The sequence below is a fragment of the Rhopalosiphum padi genome, chromosome 2 (genome assembly GCF_020882245.1).
Source record: "Rhopalosiphum padi isolate XX-2018 chromosome 2, ASM2088224v1, whole genome shotgun sequence".
Lineage (NCBI taxonomy): Eukaryota > Metazoa > Arthropoda > Insecta > Hemiptera > Aphididae > Rhopalosiphum > Rhopalosiphum padi.
In genome coordinates this window covers 28,733,267-28,753,821 of record NC_083598.1, presented here as the reverse complement: position 1 = coordinate 28,753,821, position 20,555 = coordinate 28,733,267, and the positions used below count along the sequence as shown (strand labels likewise).

The 20,555-nt window shown below is 26.2% G+C and overlaps 2 protein-coding genes across 2 annotated transcripts; both read right to left on the bottom strand.

Moving 5' to 3' along the window:
* Positions 1–795: 795 nt before the first annotated feature.
* On the bottom strand, positions 796–6,411 carry LOC132922585 (scoloptoxin SSD14-like). The gene is made up of 10 exons (XM_060986166.1): positions 6,205–6,411; positions 4,474–4,680; positions 3,887–4,107; positions 3,102–3,297; positions 2,651–2,851; positions 2,282–2,510; positions 2,012–2,202; positions 1,678–1,918; positions 1,184–1,297; positions 796–1,104 (listed from the first exon to the last, which is right to left on the bottom strand). Exons 1-10 carry the CDS (start codon positions 6,213–6,215, stop codon positions 952–954), a joined length of 1,764 nt encoding a protein of 587 aa, XP_060842149.1. The 5' UTR covers positions 6,216–6,411; the 3' UTR covers positions 796–951.
* A 5,989-nt stretch (positions 6,412–12,400) lies between these two features.
* On the bottom strand, positions 12,401–20,468 carry LOC132922831 (scoloptoxin SSD14-like). The gene is made up of 11 exons (XM_060986553.1): positions 20,206–20,468; positions 20,035–20,120; positions 18,987–19,184; positions 17,732–17,952; positions 17,050–17,242; positions 15,306–15,506; positions 14,898–15,126; positions 14,641–14,831; positions 13,607–13,847; positions 12,812–12,925; positions 12,401–12,711 (listed from the first exon to the last, which is right to left on the bottom strand). The coding sequence occupies exons 2-11, from the start codon at positions 20,043–20,045 to the stop codon at positions 12,562–12,564; spliced, it is 1,749 nt and encodes a 582-aa protein (XP_060842536.1). The 5' UTR covers positions 20,046–20,120; positions 20,206–20,468; the 3' UTR covers positions 12,401–12,561.
* Between the last annotated feature and the right edge of the window lie 87 nt (positions 20,469–20,555).

The window sequence follows — 20,555 nt, the reverse complement described above, 5'->3', positions numbered from 1 at the left end:
TTCAATACACAGTAACAACTGTGATCAAAAGTCTATATACCTCTATATGGTCGACAATGAATACACATGTCTCATAAGTATCAAATTGAGCGAGGATGAACGTGGGCGTTGAGGTAGAAGTTGTTTTCGAGATCTCATCCCACAGGTTTATGTTCTAAATTGTATTACTGTGTAAGAAAATAATTAATAATTGCCGAAAATTCGAATAGTGGAGATCGAAAAGTAAATGATTTTAAGAAATTACCCGCATCCGATTATTCTAGACTGTTATGTCTACCGAGGAGACTGTCTATCAGTATTCAGTCTATATTAGTGATATACCTAATAAAGTATCTATATTTTCATGTTATGGTTTTTGATATAAAAAATTCAATCAATATATTATGTATCCCGTTTTTAAAATGGATGAATATAAATATCATTATTAAATAAAATATAATGCATTTGTCTAGTTTTTAGTCCCATTAATGAATATGAATTGATTATCTACAATTATGTAGAGAAAAACATGTAATTAGGCGCTGACAATTTAGTTAAATGATTTGTGCTTGTAGGGATAAAAAAATCATTGGCTATTCCAAACAATTAAACGAAAATATATCAAATATCGATTATTTGATTAGAATTAATAGTAATATTTTTTAGAGTTTTAGTAGTAGTAACTATTAATATTGGAGATAAATTAGAGGTATTTATACACTATAATCAAGTAAACAATGTTTATTATTTATATAATATTATATTAGTTTATATTTCATAATATAATTTTATTTTAATATTTTCATAGAAAATAAGTACATTATATATAATATTTTATTATATAAGATTAATAAATATTTTAGATCACATATCCTGTATAAATTTGAATAATTAATGTTTGAGATTAAACTTATTAACTTTTAGAATAAATAAAAAAATATTGAAAATAATCAATTAATGTACATAATCATATTAATATCCCGATGTATTTCCCGGCCGTCGAAAATCTGTCATAGCTTCGATCATTCCTGAAGGAGATATGCTAATAGCCGATGCTGCTGAACCTTGGATATAATGCATTCTAGTCACTGGATGACCAATTTCTTTAAGTTTTTGTACAACATTCTAAAAATTATAATAGTAAATTTTAATCTAATAATCTTTTGTAAAATAATATGCTACTTATATTATATTTTGATTTTACCTTTGTCGTTCGATATTCATATCGAATTTCCATAGGTACAAGTTGATGGTAAATTCTAGGTTTGTCCAATACTTCTTTCAGCGTATTATTATACCATAATTTATGGGCAGCCATCTAGAAAAAAAAGTTATTATTTTCATAGAGTCTATTAAATAATTTGTCATAAGTTTTATGACTATGGTTAATTATGTATATTTTAAATATTATTAAGTGTATACGTTTGAAAATTTTCACAATAATATATCAGTTCCAATTGAACTAAATATTTTAAATGCAAAACTCTATCAATACGATAGCGTAGATAAGTAAAATGTTAATAAATACAGTTAATGTAATTTTAGGAAACTTTAGTCCAAACAAATATTTTTAATAAACAATTGTAATGATACCCAATGGAAATTGAAATACAAAAAGGTCAATATTTTTATTATACAAATCGTAATAAAAAAAAATAAATACAATTTAACTATATTTTATGGAAATATAAATCTTACGTATGCTGTAGTAAGAGTGATTTTTGATCCTCCAGCTGCTCCCGCTCCGAGAACAAAGTCACCATTTCTGTCGGTAAATACAGTCGGACACATAGAAGACATTGGCCGTTTTCCAGGTTTTATGTAATTGGCTGGTGATGATGGAATCCCGTAAAAATTTATTAGTCCAGGAGTAGAAAAATCGTTCATTTGATTGTTAAAAATGATGCCAGTGCTCGGTGACACGAAACCACTTCCAAAACTAATATGAAATAAATTTGACATGTCAATAATTAATATGCAAAATGTCTAACGGGAATACATTTTTTTTATGCATAAATTAATAGGTACTTACAATGTATTTATTGTACTGGTACATACGACAGTGTTTCCCATTGAATCGGTTACAACTATGTTGGCTGTCCCATGGTCTTCTGGAGTATAAAAATCACCTCCATAGTATCTCGGATCTAACGACGTAAAATCATCAAGAATCTTATTTCTTATACTCTCGATGTAACTATCCGACTTTACTTTATTGTAAATCTAAAAAATAAGAAGAATCAATTAAGTATTGTTATATTTATTTTATTATACAATTATATACTGTTGCATAACCACATACTTGTGATACGTTAATGAATTGATGGTCTCCTAAGTGCGATCGTTCACCATACCCAAATTTAAAAGCTTCTACCAACCGATGTTCGTCTAAGCCAACATCAGGAGCCGGTAGAATGCCGTCTAATATACGGAGGATATAAGCTAATATTATACCAGAACCAGGTGGTGGCCCTAAATGTATTGTATGCCCACTTGTTAAATTCACTGAAAAAGCTTCTTCGATTTCAACCCTGAAAATAATAAGTTTAAAATTAATTTTATGTTTTGGTTGATAGGATACGCTTTCAGACTAATTTTTGAGTCTCTATATAAAATAAAATACCACAACAAAACAGACAGTTATTAAATTCAAGTTAATTTGTACACTTACTTATAATCTGCTAAGTCTTGTTTCGTGATAATTCCATCAGCTTTTCTTAAATCGTGAACTATTTTAGATGTTAACGATCCGTTATATATGGCTTTTACACCTTCTTTTGCTAAGATTTTCATAGTTTCTGCTAACTTCGGTAACTTATATGTTTCCCCTGCCGTCTTCATGGATCCACTGTTTTCGTCGAAAAAAATGTTTCTATATAAAAATAACCAACAGTCTATTTTATTAAGTTTTACATAATTTATGAACAACTGATATTAATGAATACATTTCAAGTGAAGAGTTCAATCTTAAATAAAAAAGGTTTTAAACGTATCAAAAACAAAAATACTTTATTGTAAGTTTGCAAACATTGATTTAATAGAAAAAAAAAGTTTTAATATAAAGTACATTAACTAATAATTTATTAAAAAATAACCGTATATGCAATATAATCATATTATACCTGAGCATTGTATCATTTTTAACCAAATCTTCGTCAAATTTTAAGCTATACTCCAAATGATCACTGATCGTTATACCCTCTTCGCATAGTTTTATGGTTGGATCAAACAACGTTTCCCATTCTACTCCACCACCATATAAGTTATATATCGTCGAGTAGCCTTTAAGGGCCCCTGGAATTGCAACCGCTTTTCCTCCTAAATTTTAAAAATTAAAAAAATAATTAACATATTTTATAACTTTTTAATTATTTATAAACTATTTCATTTATTATTTTACTGCAACTTAATTTAGTTAAATTTAAAATACGGGTATATATATGATCGATATTTATAAAGGATTTGAGAACAATTTGTCAAGTGTATTTAGGTATCTTAAGACATGATCGTAATAAAATATTCGATTACATATGCCTACTTAAAACGGTTGTAAAAGTCAAAATCTAGGTAAGTAGTAATCGTTAAAACGATAAGATAAAGGTAGGTTAGGTAAAATTAGGTAGGTATATTTAAAGTGTAAGTAAAATTAAAAGTGCATTTAAATAATATTACAATTTGCTAATAAAAAGTATCAGCATTTTCGTAAACGTTTATATAATTACGTTTCAATATTTATTTATTTTATCACTCGAATAGTCTTAATATTATAATATAATATAACTGCAGCCGGTCTGCACGTATATAGGTATAATAAGTGTGATATATTGTATACTTGGCATGACCTGGCTAAATAATTTATAATCTTAATATCGTATCAGCTATAATATTGTCTATTAAGGATACATACCGTACATAGATTTTGTCGGTTCATTTACAAACATGTATGTATCTGCTGCAGCCGGAGCTGTTTCACGTGCATTGATTGTCATTACTTTTTTGGTCGTTGCGTTGTAAATGCTCATTATAAACCCGCCACCAATACCCATCTGTTGTGGACAAACCGCACCATCGCATAACAAAGTAGCTATAGCTGCGTCTATTGCATTTCCACCTTTTGACATCACATCCCTATTTCAATAACGAAAAAAACATTGAATATATTTTATGAAATCGAAACACTACAAATATGTTAGTTAAGTCGAAAAACGGTTTGGAAAAAAATGTCCGGGATTTCGCTACATAATATATACGTATTATGAAGATTTGTGTCTTCAAGAAGATTATATTTATACGCACAAAATATTGTTATTTATTCGTTTTTCTTATTTTATTTGGTCATCTAAAATTTGAAATATCACGATTTAATAATTATATAGTTTATTGTTATTAAGATTGCAAAATGACCAACTGGTGTGTTTATCCTAATACTGAATTTCGATAATAGTGTTATTTGGTAGAAAGTCGTATTTAAACATTTAATAAAATGTAAATTACACTCCGATCTGTGAGCAGGGTCCACCATTAGATACAACGCCGACCTTGCTGTACACTCCCATTGGCAAACTTGACGGTGGCTGGGGGAATTCAGGGTCCTGAATTTCGTTTTTGACGTATAATTGCCAATATATGAATAGAGACAACACTGTGGTAGTCAATAATGCCACTAGACCAATAAGAAGGCTGCATCGTTTTGAAGGTAATCTAAAATAAAAACACAATATCGTTACATAACATGTATAGGAAATTACATTGTTAAATTTTTTTTGATCATTTCTTTAAAAAAAAATTCTTTAAAACACGCAAACATATATTAATCTCATATTATTAATTCATCAGATTTTTAACATAGACATGTTTTTGAGCTGGGCATAATGTGATTTTTACTAACTCGTTTTTTCGTCAACAAGTTTGTCAAAACAATAATATAAATTAAAAAAGACTTTAAGACTATGAAATAATAGCAATGTGTATTTAGTTAGGAATTAGGATAATTTCACGTTCCTATATTATGTTCCTTAAAATTAAAGTTCATATCTTTTATTAATTTAATATGTAGGCATAATCATTATTTTATTTAAAAAAATGGTTATTGAGGCAACATAAATATTCCTATAGTAGCTGCTTACGTTATACTTAAATTATGTATGTAATCACGTGGAGTTTATTGTATAAAATCGAAGTTAAAATAAACATTAATATTCGTCTAAGAATTATGTATTAATCCTGTTAGTAAAAAATAAATAAAATTCGTACAGCGAGAATAAATATTATGAGTTATTGAAAACGTTACTTTAATAATCTAACCTATTGCAGATCGAAATACTATTATTTTATCTGATATATTGTGTACTGTGTAAAATAATACAATTTAATAAAATAATATTTATATTTATTCATATTATATTTGCTTAATCCGTTTATCTACTGAAGAAAAAATATCAATAAAAATACATTTTTTTAAGTCAATAAGAGCAATAAAACTTATTAAATGTATACAACACTGAGTAGTAGAAATGAATGTAGATATATTATCTCGAATAAAAAATTATATTTTAAAATAATAATAATCAGAAAAAATAACATTATAAAAACAATTTTTTATTTTAATAATTATCTTATATTAAAGTGTTGATTATGAAAAAAATTTTATTGATAAATTTGAATTTTTAATTATTTTTATTTAATTTGGAAATTATACTAGTGCTTATAATATGAACAAACATAATTTTACTTTAATGGCATAAAAGTTATTTTGCAAGTGAAATCGTGCTATAAATTGTTTTTAAAAGATTTATATGATTTATGAAATTATTTGCTATAATTATATACTGTACACATAATATCCTTTTATAATTTGTATGATAGTTATTACATATCATCAAGTTATAGGTAATTTATTAATTTGATAAGTTCGTACCCCTACTATTTAAAAGTAAAATAAAATAAATGCAATATAAATTTGCTTATATTATATGACGTTAACATAATTTATCTATTTGAAGTTTGAAAAATGATCATAATATACACGATTATAGACGACGTCTTAAAATATATATTCATCATAAACACCGAAAATAAATTATTTATTTATTAAATAACCAAATAATAGTAATTAGAGATTTTTGTTGTTTACTATAATTTAATTTGATAAAAATATATTACCGATCTCATTATATCTTTACAACTATGTCAACCAAAGCCTAAAATCAATCAATATGAACTTACCTGATGATCATAATGCTGATTTTTTTCTAGGACGAGTTGGCCAATAAATTGATGTTAATAATTAGGATAAAAATAAAAATAACGTCAAATGTATATTTTGGCACTTCCAATTAAATTTAATTACTGATGCCAATTGACAGAAAACGTACGATATAAAAATCTACACGAGCACTACGGAAATTAAAATTAATGGTGTAAATATGTCCATTATTATAGTATAACTAATCAATTAAAGAAGACAAGCATTTATATATATGTTTATGGGGGTACTTCATATATTTAATTGAGCACTTCAGTCATAAAAGTCATAAAAATTACCTACATAGGATTTTATGAGTATTAAAATGGTAAACAATGAAAGCTAGAATAGTATAGTTAACAATGTAATCACTACAGATTTAAATTTATTTTATCGTGCTGTATTATAGACACTATTGTGTATATACCTAATACCTATACATTTAATATTATTATGTACTTATGTTTATAAAAAAAAAAACTATTAATGTATTTACAAATCATTTTTTTTTTTTGCAATAAATGAGTAAAGTGTAAACATATCTATTTATTTTTTTTATTAATTCATAGTCCAAACATTTATTTCAAAAAAGATTTTCAATTATAAGATTGTTAGTGATATAGGTACCTATCATAAAATTTAGTACTAGATTCTGAACGGAGCGAGGAGTGTATTAGCTTAATATACGTGAGTGGTGAGTATTATTTTATTTTTTCTTGTCTGTCACTGGGTTTATTGAAGAAAATTCGCATCAAACATCAACATCAATGTTGGTTTCTGATAACATATTAGATGTAGTTATTGGTATTTTGAACGTAATAAAAGTAAAAAATCCCTCAAATTTCCTAATTTTATTGAACACAACATTATGCTAAATTATCTAAAAGCATTTCTATTTTTACATATTCACAGACAAACGTAAATAGCCCAATTCAGTAATTAATTTTATCTGAATCCAAATTATGACCATAGATAATAATATATAAAATTCTATCAACAATATAGTACATTTCTTATACATAATCTTTTGAAGAGATGTTATGTTTGTATTTAACTTTTATAAATGTATATACTATATATTATATCTGTAAACTATTAAAACAAACAATAAACAATGCATACACATAGTTACACATAGATAAATTATTAGAACAATTGTGTTATATAGTGATGAATGATTAAAAGAAAAGTAATGAATAATTATAATATAATATTATGAATATTGTGGAATAAATATTACTAGGAAAACTCCCTTGAGTAAGTAACTCGGTAAAAAAAAACTCTCGAATACAATATTATACATTTATCATTTTTAATAGAAGTGATTGGATAAATATGTTTTTTTAACCTTTAAAATATTATATTATATTATTATATTATAACATTATACATAATATGTAGGTATTTAATTAAAAATAAATAATGATTTAATGAATATTTAAATAATGTACAACAATTGTTATAATAATAATCAACAAACGAAAATCAAGTATTAAAGAATCATTAAAATAAAAAAGGTGGGCAATTGGGTACCACCTGCTGTTTATTAGATGGCAAGTGAATCGTGAATCACTGTAGTAATGCCAGTAATGGGTATGTTAAATTTGAATTCAATGATAGATTTATCATTGTATATAACAAACGAATCCCGGAAAAAAGATCAAGGTGAAAAATAACACGGAAAAAAAGAACAAAAGAAAGAAGAACAATTTATAAAAATATATTAATTGATTATGAAAATTAAAAAATTATCACTTACTACGCACACATTTACATGACACGTATGTACATTGCACACACATAGAAATTGTCTATATTTAACTTCTTAAAAACAATCTGTATCTAATCTCTTCAAAAAATATGTATAATATTTAATATAATTTTTAAAAATATCGAATTATAAAAAATATGTTTCTTTTCAAAAATTATGTGAAAAAATATAAAAATGAGTCTTTAATTCTTTATCTTTACATAGGTAGTAGGTACTTACCAAGTATACATATTTATATATTAAATACAATATATTAACTTAGTATAATATAGATTATAGACTATAGAGTAAAATACATTTTTATTACAACAATGTACATTATAATATAAATATTTTAGAGTTTTTTATGACCAATTTAACAAATGTTACCAGCAACATGCTAAATTTTTTTATATTCTATATTTATATATTTATTACGCTTATAAAATTATTATATCATAATTGATGAACAATTAATAATAATATAATTTAATACCTATACATTTTTTTGGGAGGATAATTATTTTTATACAATTTCTATGTGTGTACATGAGGGTCATATAAATGTGTGTAACTTTGTAAGTAATCATTTTTTAATTTTTTTAATCAATTAATATATTTAACATTTTTAAAAATTATTTTTCTCCCGGTTCTTTTTTCTTTTGGTTTTTTCCATGTTATTTTTTCTTTGGTCTTTTTTACCGATTACCATGAAAAACAATTCCAAAACGGAAGAATTCTTCCAGCCTATATAATTAAAAGTAATATTTTATGATATATGTTTTGATATTACTATATTGGCGTAATTTATTTGACTCTATTAGTATTACGGTAGGATAGTTTATTTTTTGCCGAAAATATTATAAAATTTTAACTTCAAATAGAAATGGATCGCAGAAAATAATTGTGTATTTGTTTTGATGTAATAAAAGTGTTTTTGACCTTAAATAATATTAAATATTTTTACAACCGTTTGACGTCCTATCTTCATGGTTTTATTGTACTGAGATATAATATCATGATGATTATAACTCATCATAACTCATAAGGTCTCGTGACTTTAAAGCGCCAGCGTATTAATATTATTATGGTCATTACACATTAGGTTTAAAAATAACAGTTATGAAACAATAAACGTGTGATATCGTACCTCTGCATATTAAGTTAACAGAGCTGACCAATGAAATTTTTGGATAAAATGGTCATTAGTTTAAAATTTACGGGGACGAAGCGTCGTTAAGCACTCACCAATACGAGTGATATGTCACAATTTTACGAGTATATAGACAAATATGTACTCAATAGAATTTGTTTCCTCGCTTTTCAATATAAAATTGTGTAATACAAATGTTTATAATATAATAACATACATTGCAAGTACACCGTTATGTACATTTGGTGTACGGCTGTCAATAGATAACGAGGTGGGTAGGTACCAAGTGTGACAACTTTAGTCGCCGGTCCAAATCCGAATTCAATAGTTATATTCTTATCATATCATATAGAATAATCCATTGTATGTATAGTTCACTATATAACTATAATATAACGTACAAGTACCTCAAGTGTCTGATGCTTACACAGGATATAGAGGTGGATGTGGGCGAGTAAAATAAGGCGATAACATAGGTACGTATTATAATAGTGGCCCGTGGCATATACCTCTTATATATTGTATTTCAAACATTTTGATCGTAAAATGTGTGATTAAGTGTTTTGGTTGTGTTTCATTTCATTTTTTAAGTTAACTATGACAGAAATATACATGTAATGATTGAGTACAATATTATATAAAATATAAATTACATGCATATTATGTATACACTAATGAGTAATGGTCGACGAGTGATACTGACAAACTGTGATTGAATCGTGACACCGTATATTATTCTGTGTTTGTGTCAGTAGTATATATACGTTGAGGGAGGGTCAACGGGATTCGTACTCTCCACATTGGCATTTGATGAATACGATCGTATATTATATTTTTACGTGATTACAAAAAAAAATATATATAGGTAATATCATTATTATTATTCAATTACCAGTTACCACAAATTATGTATATTATTATCATTTTAATTTCTAGTAATAAGTAGTAGGCACCTATACCTATTTAAATTTTAAATATTGTGATTATGATTAAGGTTTATAGATAACCATAAGTATATTATATTATCTATAAATTTTGATTAATTATTACAAAATCTTTACGTATAGGTATAATTAAAAATAAATTATAATGAACTTTGAAATGGTTATTTTTTTGCATTGTGACCTAACGTGACTTTTAGATTTTCTAAAAATGTAAATGACCCGTGTCGTTGTTAAGTCTTATCGATCCATTACATTTTGGGAGTGATGAATTAATTTCAGACATATCTACAAACACAATACGACAATGAGTTCTTTCACTATATTATGCAAATTTTAAAACTTCCAATAATTGCCCTACATTAAAATCTAATTAGGTTTTAGATGTATGCAATTGTCTATAAAACGGTCGAAGAATATATTCTAATATAATTATACCAAAACCAGCTAGTAATCATGAATAGATTAAAAAATAAATGTAATTACTATTACATTTTATGACAGTTTTGTGTATATTATAATCACGGCTCAAATTGGTGATTGGGTTAGGTTATACAATAGAGGAGGCGGAGTTTTTCTAATAATTTAATTTTTTTTTAACATATATTTTCTATAATATTTTATTTTGACAGTGTAAGGGAGGGATCACGTGCCGTTTTTTACAAATTATTTCTTAAAAATATGTTCAACGTTTATCTATTATTTATATCATTGTAATATATGCATAAGCACTATCATTTATTAACTCGAATATATTGTAAATTTTATAAAGTTACAAATCATCACTTATTAAGAGTAAATTCATAACATCCAAATCAATAAGATAGATAATAATAAAGATTATGTTTTATAGTGTAGACTGTAGATCATTATTTTACAAAAAAATACGATAACTGAATTATCTCGAATGTGAGTAGCCTGCAATATATTGAACGGCAAACTCTGTGGTTTTACATTTTTTAATGTTAACATATTCAACACCAAAGTTTTATACATCATTTTTTTGTATTTTATCTACTACACATTAATACTAAAGTATTTAGTTATGCTGAAAAGTTTGTAAAAACGTGGCAGCCCCAATGGGTTAGTTGAATTGATAAATGAATCGCATGGGAAGTTATTTTTTTATGTCATACAGCATTACATATTTTATTTTTCCAATTAAAGCACAAATTATAGTGTATTGTTGAGTGGTGTGGAGGGTGAATCCCTCTCAACAGTACAATAAATTACTGTGTTAAGAAAATAGGCCCCTCCCAAAAATTGAAAATTCTTAAATACGCCACTGATGTGTGTTCCATACAAATTATTATAATACATAATATTAGGTTTAAACTAGGTATAAATTGAAATCTCTTATTGTATTTTACCATAATTTGGTGAGTAGTTGTATTCTGTGTTGGAATACGGACATGGGGATATTTGAAATGGACAATGGGTGTACTTAATATACTAAGCTAATTATTTAAGCCATTGATAAGGGGTTCTCTTAAGCTAATAAGCTACGATAACGCGTGCCAAGGTGCGTGTGTTTAAGTGTTTTTGAGTTTAAGATTTATAAGAGTTACTTGAGTGTATAATAGTAATTCTAATTATTTGTTCCGATATAAATAAGCGTCTAATTCGGTTAAACGTTTAATATCATACTTATTGCAATAAAAAATATTGATAAAATTCATAATTATTATAATGGATATTCTTTATTAAATTATATATAATAACCCTTATCGAATAATTAAGCTCCCGTATTACAAGGATCATGTTCTAGGACATAAATAAATAAGAATATCAGTAGAAAGTATATCTATGTGTAATAAGAACACAAAATACTGCAGTCATCAATTTTATGAGATAATCTAATCTAATTCAGAACTTCAAATCTATTTTTCAAAAATGTGTTACGGCCGATAAAAATCTAGAGTTGTCATTATCTTAGTACCGAATTTGAAGCCAAAACTAAAAGCTTAAAAACCATTTATAAAACCTAAACCTAAGAATTTAAGATAAATCGTTAAAAACCCAAACCAAAACCATTAAAGTTAATATTGGTTTCAACCTTCGGTGCTTCACCAGTCATCGTTACTACAATCGACTTTTTGTCACCTGAGTTTAACTGTACAGCAATTACATAATCTTTATTATTTACAAATAAATTAAAATGTTTACAATTATCAATAAAATAAATGGGATTGCAATTCAAATTTCTGGTTGATCAGTTTGTGATCTTGGTTTCCACCTATTATGCGTACATTAAGTTCCCAGTTGTTATAGATTTATGAAATATTATGTTGTACACAAAACATTATTTTAAAAGAACAGAACTATACAAAATATGACGTATAAAATATTCACAAGTTTTAAGTGAATATTTATTATTAAAAATATCATTATAAATGCGTTTTTGGTTATACAATTATTTATAAATAAAAATACAATCAAAGTACCTATATTAGAATATATACACGAGAAATTAGCTATAATTAAATCTATAAAGTCAATATCCAGATACGTTCCCCATTTGTCTGAAATCAGACATCGCCGTTATTCCTTTGGGCGTCTTAAAAATTCCAGTTACAGCCGATTTATCTTTAATCATCATTCTTTTCATTTTGTGGCCGACATGTTTAAGTTTTTCAACAACAGGCTGTAAATTAATAATACATAAAATATGAAATCATATTTATAAAATAAATATAATGCAGCGATAGACATTCAATTAATTTAATTAACATTTTATAATCGACCTTAAGCACACCGTATTCGTAATCGACCTGCATAGGGATTAACTGATGGTATAATCTTGGTTCTTCAATCGCCTCTTTCAGTGTTTTATTGTACCATAAAACGAGTGCAGATACCTATAATATAAAAATCCAAAGTTATAAGTTGTAAAAAAAAAAAATGAACATAAGTGCTTATTATAAAACAATCACGGAAAAAATTATTCGTATTTATCATGTCTACAAGGTGTATACAATTTATAATACACAAAAAATAGCTGTAAACATTGCTTTTGTGAAACAAAAACAGTGGATTTCAATTAATCGAAAAATATGTGTTTTCTATTTTAAATGTATGTGAGAAATGAATATACACTGCAATTAGGGTCTTATACATGAATTTTTTGAAAAAGAAACACTATTTTTAATTTGATTTTAGATTATGGATTTTTGTTCTTCATTTTACTGAATAGAATTGATCAAAAACTTAACTAATAATTGGAAATTCCAATGCACATTTTTATAATTATATTTGATCGAGGTTAATATATTGTTCTATAAGGTCGCTCTAGAAGTGTTGTAATGGTAACATTTGTATTTAATTTATGTCTAAAGAAATGTATTAAAAACTCGAAACAATTAAAACTTATTATTTATTGACGAAATATAGGTAGTAGGTACTGACAATGTAAATGAGTTTTACTCCATTTAAAATTTTTAATAGACTGATGAAAAAATATATCGTAATTCTATAACTAATTATAAAATACTATTATTGTTGTTAAAAATTAATTAAGTAATTGTATGATGCAGACTTACGTATGCGGTAGCAAGTGGGATTTTTGGTCCTCCGGCGCCTCCTATAACCAAAACGACGTCCCCTTTGGAATCGGTTATTATCGTAGGACACATGGAGGACATCGGTCGTTTATGAGGCTGTATGAGGTTGGACAGTGACGGTGGATATCCGTAAAAATTAGAAAAGCCTGGAGTGGAAAAATCGTTCATTTCATTATTGAAAATAATTCCCGTACTTTCTGATACGAAACCGCTCCCAAATCTAAAAATTTAAGGATAGGTACTTAATGTTATAATCCTGAGAATCATAACTATATTTTTATCACATTGTAATATTAAAACAGCTTAGTGCAATATTTAAATCATGGTTAATTATAACCAATAATTGAGCAGGTAATCAACATAGTCGGAATTTTTGGAAATTAGTTTTAGTTAAACGTTTCAAATGATTATTATTATGAAAACTCTTACCATTGTTTTTCTACTTAATTCAATTTAGTTTTTATATTTAAATTTATATTATTGTTGGGTTCCATCACTGGTTGGCCTCCCTCTTCAAGTTATTCAAGTTAAAAATGTACATAAATTATCAAATTTACTTATTGTGATGTTAAACACAGATTGTAAATATTTCATTTTTCAATAAAAAAAAAAAAAAAAAAAAATTTATATTATTAACTAATTGTAAACGCAAACCACAATTTTTTACTTAGTAGGTACAAATATCGATTGAATTATATATACAATGGATGTGTTATTGTTTTGATTCTAACAATAAAAAACGTATTCGATGTATATAACTAAATTCCCGTGTGTATAGGGTAGTATAGAGTGTATATGATGGAAATGCAATATTGAAAACTGTCTTATTTCCGTTTATTGAACTTCAGTTAAAAATAAATTTTGAGTATTTTTGGTGAAATAGTTATACGAGTAGATACGCCAGCTATAAAGAGGAAACAGAATATTATGTAATTAAATAGCTAATAAATGTTAAATTTAGACCTATCTAACCTACCTGTGGCAGATATGATAACGTTATAATTTAAACTCACGGCGTGTTTATAGTACTCGTGACCGCAACTGCATTTCCAAACGAATCCAATACAGCTATATTTTCTGTTCCGTGGTCTTCGGACCAACTGAATTCGGCTCCGTAGAATTTAGGATCTGTCGATGTGTGTTGATCAGACATGTTGTTTTGTACACTAGTCATGTACATATCCGACGTGACTTTTTTTAAAATCTAAAAACGACCTACGTTATTGTCAAGTCTTATCGAGTTATTCATGTTTAGAAATGATAAACTAACTTCAGATGTATCTACAAATATATGGTCACCCAAATGAGATCTTTCACCATATGCAAATTTGAAAGCTTCTACAAAACGTACAGCGTCCAATTCGACATTAGGTGTGGGTAATAGTCCGTCTAATGTTCGAAGAATATAAGCTAATATAATACCAGAGCCAGCTGGTAAGCCTGAATAGATTTTGTAACCGTTTTTGAGATTTATTTCAAAACTTTCTTCTACAAGAACACTATAATTATAATATATAAACATTATATGTATTTTAATTTGATATTTTTGGTTTTTTAGATTTATATATAAAGTATCTAGCTACATTTGTTATATAGAAAATAAGCAAATTAAAATTTTGTAGTTTCGTGTAAAAAATTTGTTTTAGGTAATAGCTACATTGAATTTGTATTAACTCACGTGTAATTGCTGAAGTCTTCTTTCGTTATGATTCCCCCTGCACTCCGTATATCATAGACCAATTTCGGCGTTAGTGATCCGTCGTACAAAGAATTTGCACCTTCGTTTGCTATAACTCGTAAAGTTTGGCCCAGTTTTGCCAATGTGTAAATATCACCTGGTTGCATTAAATCTCCCGTGCGGTTGTTGACAAAATATTCCCTAGTAAGAAAAAAATTGTATTTTATCGTATAATGAAAATATTTCCTAATATGATTATATACTTACATTTGTAAACATAAAATAAAAATAATAATAAAAAAAAAACTCGTTGAGTTAATTATTCGAATTAACAATAGTTCATTTATTTTAAGATTACATTTACATCTTAAAACAGTTTATTACGTACCTTATGGCAGGGCACGTGTATGGTGACAATATGATTTAACTAAGGTGACGTAGTAATTAACGAGGAAGTGGTACTAATGATAGCCATGAGTAACTGGGTAGTGATCAGTTAGTAGTGATGAACAGTAGAAATTAAGTTAAGTTACGTATTAGTATGAAGTTAAATTAAATATTAGTTATAAATAAATGATAAATATAGCGTATTTCCAAGTTGAGTTATTTTATTGTATCGGTGTGTGTAGGGGAAGGCGGGGTAATACCATACGTGGAGCAAAATCGTATAATCGGAATGTTATCAATAATTGATATCATGGACATAAACTGAATACATCCAGTTTGAAATGTTTTGTTTGTTTATTTATTGAATATGATAATATGATAATGCACATGTTTTGTCTTTTGTCATCACGTTTAAAAAAAAAATACGATTAACGTTTTTACATTAGCTTACTAAAATATTATCAAAATCTGAAAGACTGAATTTTTATATGAAAAAAAATTGCACAGGCGTGTTTTTATTATTATTTAATAGTTAATTAAATGTAATTTACTTTTGTAGTTTAGATACACTCATTTATTTACTTAATGTTTCAATATGAAGCTCGATGTCTTTTGAAAGTCTTGTGGGGCAAATCGTATAGTTATACACCATACGGTTTTACCACATTTATATTTTGACTATTGTTATGGTTCAATATTTAACGAAGCATTTTAATAGTATTGAATTGTTTTGATAATTTGTTAGCACATTGAAAGATTAAAAATATTATTTAGGTAAATTTTGAATTAACAAAGTTGAAAATATACATAATATTTCACTACATAGTACTTGATTTTTTAAATGTTGTTTTTATGTATTGTCACACTTTATAAATTAATTAAATGAAAGTCCAATACAAATTGATAATTTTCCAATAGATATATATCATATAATGAACTGTGTTTTTGTACAAAAATGTTATTCTCACACAATTTTGCTCCAGGGTACATACAAATTTACCCCACACCTGGGGTATATCTGTATTTTTCCAAAAAAAAGTAAAACACAAATTAAACGTATTCGTTAAAAAAATTACGCAATTAAGTTTCAAATAAAAGTTATAGACCGTAAGTTTTTCAATGTATACCAGTTGAAAATATTTCATTTCGTAAAAAATTACATGATTTATAAGCCCTGAAAGCTCAACCATACGGTACTGCCCCACCTTCCCCTACCTAGTGACTAAATTAATCTACCGCATTGAGGCCCATCTCCTAGACTTCGTTAAATAAATTCTGTAACATGTGAAATTGAGGGGATACTAAAAATGTATTGTTTAATGTATAAATAAAAAACATTGTTTTGAAATAAGCTTACTTCAATCCTGTCTTTAAAATAAGATCTCTCGCTGCGTTAATATTGGCTCCTAAACGTTTACTCACAACGATTCCTTCTTCACATAGCTGTATTGTTGGTTTGATCAGAGAAGCCCAAGAAACTCCTCCTCCATACAAATTGTATGATGCCCAAACACCTCTGATCATACCAGGGACCGCGATCGCCAATGCTCCTGAAATATATTTTTTATAATAACATAATACGTCATATTTCTGTATAGTAAGATATATATATATATATATATATATACAGCATCAAAGTAAATTTATGAGTAAGTTTGATTTTAGAATGCAAATGACAATAAACAATATTATCACGATTTTTTATATTCTGATTTTATATATTCAAAGAATTTTAATAAAAAATAATATTCACTTTTACCAATAAAATAAATTATATACTTGAATGTACATAAAAATACATTTTAGTAGTAAACTAGTAATTTTTATAGCAACAAAATTTAGCAGAATATTTGAATATTTATTGAACGTTCAAGTACAAGTACATTTATATTGTATATAATGTGTATTATATATATGCATTGAAAATACTATTATATTAAATTAACTGCGCAATATCTATTTATTTGCTAAACCATTTAGAATATTTGTTTAGAAAGTTCGAAAACTGTGTCAATTGCTTTCAATGAGTATTTCCTTACCGGTTAATGATTTCGTTGGATCGCTGTCATACATAGTGTAATTGGCGGCACCTGGAGACGTTTCTCGAGCATTTATAAATATCGATGTATTTGTAGTTCTATTGTATATGGTCATTAGGAAACCTCCACCGATACCCGTTAAATCCGGACATACAACACTATCACACAACAATGTACCTATTGCTGCGTCTACTGAATTTCCACCGTTTTTCAGAATGTCACTAAAGTAAAAATGCATTATGTAAATCCGATGAGCAATATTGTTTAAGTTTTTAAAATATTAAAATATTATATTAATACCATCTAAAATGTACTGATTTTTTTTTTTTTTTTTATAAAAAATGGACGTTATGGGATACGAAATTTACGAACTAACTTTTGTTGTGTCTCTGTCTTATAATTTTTTATATTTACCCTATCCAAATTCCAATAGACTATATAATACTTACAAAATTAAAAAATAAAAATGCGTTGAATTAAATTATTTGAAAAATGTATTTTGAGTATTTAAAACACGAAAATATAAATACAATTACTTTACAATTATTACATGAAATACTAAATGTGTTTAAATATTTGAAATAAAATCAATAACAGCTGCATAATATATTATATTCATAATAAGTAGGATAATAAAAATATACAGGCCGTTAACTTACTGTAACTTTTATAACATTTTAATGCTAATGATAATATTTATAATATTTAAATTAAGTTTATTTCGTAAAAACATTTATAAATTGCTTTGGTATTTATTCCATAAAGCGCTTATTTCGAGTTGCGACGAAGATGAATTATTGAAGATTTTATGCGATTCAATATATTTACGTATGTTTAATTGATCACTATAAGATTTATTGAAAGATTTTTTTTACATGCGTCACAAACTAGTGCCAATTTTTGTCTAATAAGGTAGAAAGGAGCATGTACTTTGCATGTGTTCTAGTCTAAATCATCACCTAAATGTATTTTGGTATTTCATGTAATACGATGAGAATTTAATCGTCGTCAAGCTTTTAAAGTTTGAAATGGATCTATTTTATACTTCATTCGTTTATTAAAAATGTTTTTATGGTACTTAATTTATTTCAAATAAATAAATGTTAATTTAATTGTACGATATTTTATAAATGCTATACAATTAGCGAGTGATGTACGATGATATTCGTATAATGAATACCAAATCTATGAATTTATCAGTCACCATATGATATACAATTATAAATATTTTAACCCATATTATCTTAATTCTTACGCTCCGATTTTTGCACATGGTTCACCGTTAGAAACGACTGCCGCATTATCATACTGACCCATTGGTATAGAAGATAGTGGTAATGGAGTCATTGGATCACTGAAAACATCTACTAAAGTAAAGTAACGATATGAAAGTATCACTATAACACCAAACAACACCAAACTTTCTATAAGAAACAATTTGATTGATTGATTCCTGAAAATAATAATATGAAATATTATAATGTGTGTTTACTTTTAAGTTTTAATGTATACAAATTAATTTAGGTCTGATATAAAATCATTTACGGATAAATAAAATTAATTTATAGATATTCTGTCAGTGTCTCAGTGAAGTATTAAAGGTCCTATCATTGATTCATTAAATGGTTTTGGAGAACAATAACTATACAATTAATATATTTTTTATCATCCAATGTTTTTTGTATAGACCACATAATGATATACTTATTATATCATATTGTTTACTAACATTTTTAAATAAATATATTAATCAAACATACAATATTTAGTTAAACAATTTATTTGAAAAATAAAAACTCGTTTAGTATATAATAAAATTAATCCATAGATTAAATAAAATTTACTGTTTCATGTTGAAAGATAACTAAATCGTGTTAGTTCTTTATATTCTAACACTGCAAAACGTAGTCAATTAAATTAATTTAAGAATCACTGAGAATATTAAAATGTGTGTAACTATAAATTTAACAGCAAAATAATAATATTAAATTGTAATGAATCTAGATTAGACTTGTGTTGATAATAAATCACAGTCTCTAAAAATGTTTTAATAATATTTTTTTTCCTATTTAATTATTACCTGGTCATATTATTTAATTATTACAATTACTATTTTATAGAATTTTAATCGATTTAGACATGTTGACTATATTCAAAATATTAGCATTTGAATTTGAGAGAAAATGTTTTTAAAATTTAGAATCTCGATTCTTGAATACTAGGCCGACAATTTCTAACTACCTACGTATGTAATTAATTATCTATTATATTTTAAATCTAAGAACTCAAGTAATCATACTTACCTAAAATACATTTTTTTTTAAATATATATAGTGTGTGCAATATGTATATTTTCACTATTTAACGATCAAAGTATTACAATTTTCATCTAAAAAAAAATAACCTAAAATTATTTTATAAACTTAAATATCTTATGTATAATAAATACAATAAAATAAAACAATAAAACTCACCAAGTAGGTACTTGTCAATTAATCATAGATTTGTATATCTTTGAACAGTCTACTTTTTTGTCAGTTAACAGTATTATTTTATCATTGTGCACTTCAAAATTTATATAACTATATTTAAATAATTATAAACATACGAAAACAATATTTTGTTATAATATATAAATTATTTAACCTCGAAAGTACTTATCTGTCGATTAAAATCCTATCTTGTACTATGATCTAAGTCATTATGTCTAATAAACATACAACTGGCCGTTTTACCAAACCAAATAATTTAGTCAAACGGAACAATGAAGTTTAATAACTTCTTTAGCAGAACATGTTTAACTAATGTCTTTGTATATTATTAC

Bases quoted from the DNA above. Each gene is read 5' to 3' on its own strand.
- LOC132922831 (XM_060986553.1), bottom strand. The intron at 15,507-17,049 runs GTAAGCTTATTT...TTTTCTTACTAG, and splicing joins ATTTTAAAGACAGGATTGAA to GGAATATTTTGTCAACAACC. The intron at 14,832-14,897 runs GTTAGTTTATCA...GGTCGTTTTTAG, and splicing joins TATTTGTAGATACATCTGAA to ATTTTAAAAAAAGTCACGTC.
- LOC132922585 (XM_060986166.1), bottom strand. The intron at 1,298-1,677 runs GTAAGATTTATA...TTTTTTTTCTAG, and splicing joins TCACTCTTACTACAGCATAC to ATGGCTGCCCATAAATTATG. The intron at 1,105-1,183 runs GTAAAATCAAAA...TATAATTTTTAG, and splicing joins ATGAATATCGAACGACAAAG to AATGTTGTACAAAAACTTAA.